This window comes from Apium graveolens, chromosome 3 (assembly GCF_009905375.1).
Source record: "Apium graveolens cultivar Ventura chromosome 3, ASM990537v1, whole genome shotgun sequence".
Taxonomy (NCBI): domain Eukaryota; kingdom Viridiplantae; phylum Streptophyta; class Magnoliopsida; order Apiales; family Apiaceae; genus Apium; species Apium graveolens.
Genome location: NC_133649.1, coordinates 265,391,221 through 265,398,320, shown reverse-complemented (window position 1 = coordinate 265,398,320; position 7,100 = coordinate 265,391,221). Strand labels below are relative to the sequence as shown.

Below are 7,100 nucleotides of genomic sequence, written 5' to 3'. Positions count from 1 at the left end.
AAATCCAATTTAAATATTTAAATATTTAATCCGATTTTAAATATCCCATACTTATTTTTATACCGGAGGTACATGAAAAATGTTGATGCTCTGTGTTTTCATGTTTTAAAATCCAGTCCCAGTCCCTGGTCTGTCACTTATATTTATCTCTGTTGTCCAAACTTGTGATAGAAATTAAAATTTCGGTTGTAAAACAACTTTAGAAAAAATGAAAATCAAGGTCTATCAGAAAATAGTTATTTAAGTATTTTGTTGAAAGTACAAAATTTTCAGAAAATCAGAAGATAGATCAGAGAAGAGTAGAATTGTGCATATATGGATTGCGTACATCTCAAACACGATGAATTGCGAGTGAGAGTGAGATACAAGAATGAAGCGGAGAAGAAATTCAAAATTTCATTTACTACATCAAAATGAGAAATAACCCAACGAGTAATTATGTAGAGTCATATAAATGCAAAGTTGCTTTTCTCACCACGAAAACAGTTACTAGCTCCATCCAAGGGAGAAAATGCAAAGACCACTAATGTCAGTTTATCAGATATCGTAATGACCCACTTAACACATGCCCAATTTACTTGTATTTTCTTCTAAGATATCTTATCTAATTTCCTGGATGACGTGATCAGCTTCCACATTTCATCAGTTGACCTCTCAATTTCTTCACATCAGATTGGTTGAGGGGCTTAAGCATGAACATCTGAGCGCCTTCTTCCAAACACCTGCATGCATACCACGTACTTTAGAAAGCTAATGGAGGAAAGGATACATGTGTATTATGTTGTTTATGAATATTACTTGTTAATCTGAGTTGGGATATTGATAAGGATCAAGGAATGAATATGTTAATTTGGATTTGGTAATGCGTACTTGTGGTAATGTTCAATTGGAGAGGATGCAAATATTGGTTATGAAGCTTACTTGGACAATAAGGAATAAAGGAGCGATGCATGAAGTTGGACAAGTAGCTGATTATTATATAATTATTAATTAGAATTTTGCTTGCAAGTTTTTACCTTTCACTTGAAAGGGTTTTTCTTGTTTTAAGCACTTAGGATTTTATTTTCCTATTTGGATTTGGTTTTGTCTTTTTTCTATTCGGGTTTGATTTTTAAATTTGTTTCCTGGAAGGATTCATATATTGGCTAATTCAAGCTGATATTGGATTTATCTTGGATACCTATAGGGTTTGGGTTATTGTCTAAGCCTATAAATACCTCTCTCATGTAATCTTTTGAGACAATAGATGATATAAAACTTGTGTTTTGAGATAAACTATGAGTAGTTTTTCTTTCATCTAAACTTCAATTACTGGATTGTTTTGAAGGTTAGATTCGAATTACTTAGTTTCTGGATTGATCTAAGCAATTCGAGATTCAAAGTTCACGTTTCTGGATTGATCGTGTTCTTTTGAAATATCCTTTTCTTCTCTTATCCCTTTTCTTCTTTTTCTTTTCTTTCTTTGTGGAGAGATCCACATCAATTTGGTATCAAGAACCAAGGTTTTTCTCCAACTTCGTAATTGTTGGGAGATCTAGGTTTCAAAAAAATATATATACTATTCACGAGTTACTGTTCACGGGGTTACTGTTCACGGGTACTGTTCCCAGTATTGTTCATAGGCACTGTTCATCGGCACTGTTCACGCCCTATTCATCAAAAAAAATTCAGATTTTTCTTATGGCTACGGATGAATTGCTCAGAAAATTACTTGGAAAATTGGATGAGATTGATAAAAGTACTCAAAAGCTTGCTAATTCAACGGAATCGAGGTTTGATGAATTGGATAAAATTTTAGTTAAGGTGAAAGATAGTGATGAAGTTTATGATCCTGGTATAGAGCTTGGTTACTTTACAGGTTTGGGTAGTATGATTTTGTTGAATGGGTTACACAAGTCGACAAGATTTCTGTTTATACAGATTGGACTGAGATGAGAATATTCAAGATTGCAGCGCTTAAACTTACAAAGAAAGCAGGCTTGTGGTTTGATAATCTAAACACAAAAAGAGTTAGATCTGGAAAAGAAAAGATTATGACTTGGACATCTCTGAAGAAGAAACTTCATGCAAAAAATATTCCTTTGCATTATAAATTCGAATGTATAATGAAGATGACATCCTTCTCTCAAGGTACTATGAGTGTTTCCGAGTATACTTCTGAATTTTATAGATTGCGCCCTATTTGTGACTTGGAGGAAACGAAAATAATTAAAATTGGAAGATTTATTCGTGGATTGAATTTGCCTATTTATCGAAAGGTTAAATCAAGTCCATATATCTCGTTTAATGATGTATGCAATCTTGCTTTGGAATTTGAATCTTTTCAACAAGACGAGATATTGAAGTCTTCCCTTCACGAGTTTACTCTTTCAGAAGAAACTAAAGAAGAAGACTTTGTCAGTGTGGAGAATGTCGCGGATCTTGTTGTTGATTACCATGTGTTACATGTGGCGACTACATCAAGTTTGGATGAAAAGGATGAACTAGTTACAAAAGAAGCTATAATAGAGAAGCATGAAGAAAAACAGTCACTTGTTGAGAAAGTCTTGGTTGTTGAAAAAGATCAGATAGATGCATCTCCTAAATTTGTGCATGACGACATTGTTGAAGGACAAGAGATACTAAAGGAGACGTTCGAAACTAAAGAGGTTGTGTACAAGGGAAACAACATTATCCTAGTGGAACACAATGATTTTCTGGGGGTAGAGAACTTGTTGAATTCACCTATCTCATCAAACTATCTTATTCTTTCGAGTTTACTTCCAAAGATATTGCTGATGGAATTGAAATTTAAGGCTTTCAAGTTCTACGAGAAATCACCTCGATGTGCTTATTCTTAAATACTTTAGAACTCGAGGACGAGTTTTCTTTAAAGGAGAGGAGAATGATGAGGATCAAGGAATGAATATGTTAATTTGGATTTGGTTATGCGTACTTGTGGTGATGTTCAATTGGAGAGGATGCAAACATTGGTTATGAAGCTTACTTGGACAACAAGGAATAAAGGAGCGATGCATGAAGTTGGACAAATAGTTGATTATTATATAATTATTAATTAGAATTTTGCTTGCAAGTTTTTACCTTTCACTTGAAAGGGTTTTTCTTGTTTTAAGCACTTAGGATTTTATTTTCCTATTTGGATTTAGTTTTTGTCTTTTTTCTATTCGGGTTTGATTTTTAAATTTGTTTCCTGGAAGGATTCATATATTGGCTAATTCAAGCTGATATTGGATTTCTCTTGGAATCCTATAGGGTTTGGGTTATTTTCTAAGCCTATAAATACCCCTCTCATGTAATCTTTTGAGACAATGGATGATATAAAACTTGTGTTTTGAGATAAACTATGAGTAGTTTTTCTTTACTCTAAACTTCAATTACTGGATTGTTTTGAAGGTTAGATTCGAATTACTTAGTTTCTGGATTGATCTAAGAATTCGAGATTCAAAGTTCACGTTTCTGGATTGATCGTATTCTTTTGAAATATCCTCTTCTTCTCTTATCCCTTTTCTTCTTTTTCTTTTCTTTCTCTGTGGAGAGATCCACATAGAGGAGAATGATGAGGATCAAGGAATGAATATGTTAATTTGGATTTGGTTATGCGTACTTGTGGTGATGTTCAATTGGAGAGGATACAAACATTGGTTATGAAGCTTACTTGGACAACAAGTAATAAAGGAGCGATGCATGAAGTTGGACAAGTAGCTGATTATTATATAATTATTAATTAGAATTTTGCTTGCAAGTTTTTAACTTTCACTTGAAAGGGTTTTTCTTGTTTTAAGCACTTAGGATTTTATTTTCCTATTTGGATTTGGTTTTTGTCTTTTTTCTATTCGGGTTTGATTTTTAAATTTGTTTCCTGGAAGGATTCATATATTGGCTAATTCAAGCTGATATTGGATTTCTCTTGGAATCCTATTGGGTTTGGGTTATTGTCTAAGCCTATATATACCCTTCTAATGTAATCTTTTAAGAGAGACGATGGATGATATAAAACTTTTGTTTTGAGATAAACTATGAGTAGTTTTTCTTTCCTCTAAACTTCAATTACTGGATTGTTTTGAAGGTTAGATTCGAATTACTTAGTTTCTGGATTGATCTAAGCAATTCGAGATTCAAAGTTCACGTTTCTGGATTGATCGTGTTCTTTTGAAATATCCTCTTCTTCTCTTATCCATTTTCTTCTTTTTCTTTTCTTTCTCTGTGGAGAGATCCACATCAGATATTCTCGGATGACATTATCACAACTGGAACTTCCTTCAACAGTGATGATTCCTGCTTGCAGATAACAAACATTGACCACCCAGATTACTACAATTTTTATGCAAAAACTACAAACTATAAGCAAAAACTATACAACTGATTGCTTAACTATGTCTTGCAATTTCTCATGGAAAAAAATTAACTACCTTAATTTTCTTGAGTAGCTCGTAGCCTGTCATTCCTGGCATACAGTAATCTGTTATTATCATATTCACCTTTGAACCCTGTATACAAATGAATTACATCAATAATTAGAAGCATAGCTCAGATTAAAATATATGTATATATATACATACATACATATCAGTTTCAGTAAAAGTAGATTTGAGGCTATAAAGCAAGTCACTTACATTGGCATTCAAAGTATTCTGTTGGTCATCATCTCTTAAGCCCAAATACTCTAGTGCCCTCAAACCATTTTCTGCAGTAGTCACTGAAACAGAATTCGACTTGGTGAGCATTTAAGTCAATTATTTAATGTAGTATATATTTATTGGTAGTATTACAATAGTAAATTCCTCATCAGGCATAATACTCTGATAATGCTTAGAATTTAGTGCAGTCTCCATGTTGCAAGTGTGCTTGAACAGATTTTTGTGTGTCCAACTGTCCAGATAGGACATAATTGATGGGGAAATTGAGGATAAATAACGGGCTTATGAAAATAATGAGATTCACTAGGAGTATCAAAAGGGACAAGAACAAATTCAGAAAGTAAAATTAGGAACAACAAACTCAGAATAGTCAAATAAAAAAGAATCATAAAAGCTTGTGGGATACAATGGGGAGCATGCGATACTAAAACCTATAATTAAGGGAAAAGACAATGTCGACATTAGTTTAAGGCCCCTTGAGGAAACCAAACCCAAAACCAACTTTTGAACATTTAGAACAAGAAAATCAAGAAAGGGATTATTAACAAGGTACCCTTGCAAGAAAAGTTTTTGAGGAGTTTCTCGACAATTTTGCGATCAATGAGATTATCATCATAGTAGCTGACTCGTCTTGGTGGTTAGCTAATTTCACTAGATTATCCCTCAAATAGACAAATCTCAATATTTGTGAATAAAACTTTTATTGTTTGGGAGTCAAAACTTTTATACTAAGATATTAATCTGGTTAATGTGTATTTATGTGTGAAAATTCTATGTGGCTGGATTTAAATGATGTTAGTGGACGTAATTAATATATCATCGTATTTTAAGAATGATGACTCTTTATACATAAGTCATCTGATTATATATTTTTCTCTAATGAGTTGCTGAACATTTGATTAATATTTACATTACAGTCTTTTGTTAAGTTTAAAGAGTTTAATTTTAGAAAGATGTATATTTCATCTTCTGGCATACAATACCTTTTAATCCGAACCCAAAATTGGCAGCCAGGAATATATGCATCATGTTGTTTAAAAGTTTATTTGGCATGTGGGAAAGGAGAGGGCTATCAATTATCATAATTCATGTTTTATAAATATCCTACAGAGATATTTAGAGGGTCAAAACTGCCTGCATTTACCTCATAGAAAATTTCCTTTTTAAAATTAAAATTGTCTGTATTTACCTGGTAGACACGTTCTTTTTTGTTGCAGAAATCATACTAAATATAAATTAAAATAGGTTTGTCTCATACATTTGTTTGTGTATTTTGACTTACATTAATATTATTTGTTTTAAGCAAGTATGTATGCCAAATATAAATTCTTATCTTATTTAGGCCTGTCAAGGAGATCTCGCGGTAGGGTGGGAAACAAGGCTCTAATCCACAAATAAGGGACCTGGTTTTACAGTTAGTGGAAAGGTATGTTCACACCAACAAAGGGTATGTTAATTCTTGATTTTCTTGATCTTTTTTCAATTAAAAATCTGTTCTTTATGTAATTAGCTTGTAAATTTGTTGTTATATGCCAACAGTCCATTTGTGAATTGGTTTTAAGTAGAATATGTTAAAGTTGTATTTTGATGTTGTGGTGCATCTGCATATTGTGTAGATGCTAAGAACACTGCTAGCGGAGGGGGGAAAGCTTCTTGTAGCCTAAAATCTCACATTGCATCAGATGTAAAAGTTACTTCATTCGAATAAAACTCCCTGTGATGTGAAATATCCATTTAATACAATTAAATAGGATCTTTCACATCATAAGGAGCAATAAGTTTTATTCGAATGAAGTAGCATTTTACATCTGATACATTGTTAGATTTTTTCTAATATACTCAATTAACGGAACACAAGAAGGAATAAAATCCCATGATGTCAACCTTCTACTTATTCAGTTTGTAGGTATAAGTTTAAAAACCATCCATTTTCATTCTTTTCTCTGCTAGTTCATGTGACTTTTTCTCATTCGTATTCCCGTGTGCAGATTCAAGTATGAACATTGATGTTGGAAACTTTTGTGCGACCGAGTCAAGTGATCATGATGAGAATGGCACTCCTTTTGCCAGTGGAACTCACACTCCTTTTGCCATTGAAGGCACTCGAGGTCAAGGCATTGAAGGCAACATAATTTAAGTATTTTATCATCATCGAATTTGTTTTATTATAATCTCGTAACTAGTTTCGTTATTTTAACGGTTAAGTAGTGGTGGTTGTTTTGGTTGGTGAATAGACTTTGAATGTAGATTGTTTTGGTGTAGTTATTTTAGTTGGTGGATGGAGTTGAGACTTGGTGGATGGAGTTGGGAGTTATTTGAATGGTCATGTAGTTGTGGTATGTTTGGGACTTATATTATGGGATTCTTCTGAAAACAAGAATGATATTTCAAAAATTTATATATTAACTGTTTACATTAGCCTAAATAACTGTTATAGCATCTTACATTTAGTGTTACATAATT

At 32.8% G+C, this 7,100-nt stretch overlaps 1 protein-coding gene across 1 annotated transcript; it reads right to left on the bottom strand.

The window, feature by feature from the left end:
• Positions 1–625: 625 nt before the first annotated feature.
• LOC141714989 (two-component response regulator ARR17-like) lies at positions 626–5,861 on the bottom strand. Its single transcript, XM_074518479.1, has 7 exons — positions 5,827–5,861; positions 5,191–5,258; positions 4,614–4,696; positions 4,410–4,487; positions 4,228–4,275; positions 799–821; positions 626–722 (listed from the first exon to the last, which is right to left on the bottom strand). Exons 1-7 carry the CDS (start codon positions 5,859–5,861, stop codon positions 626–628), a joined length of 432 nt encoding a protein of 143 aa, XP_074374580.1.
• Between the last annotated feature and the right edge of the window lie 1,239 nt (positions 5,862–7,100).

Excerpts from the sequence above, each read along its gene's own strand:
- LOC141714989 (XM_074518479.1), bottom strand. The coding sequence starts at position 5,861 with ATGATTTCTGCAACAAAAAAGAACGTGTCTACCAG. Across the intron at positions 4,697-5,190 it reads CAAAAACTTTTCTTGCAAGG|TGACTACTGCAGAAAATGGT; the intron begins GTACCTTGTTAA and ends ATTCTGTTTCAG. Across the intron at positions 822-4,227 it reads TTGTGATAATGTCATCCGAG|AATATCCCAACTCAGATTAA; the intron begins AATATCTGATGT and ends TTGATCCTTATC.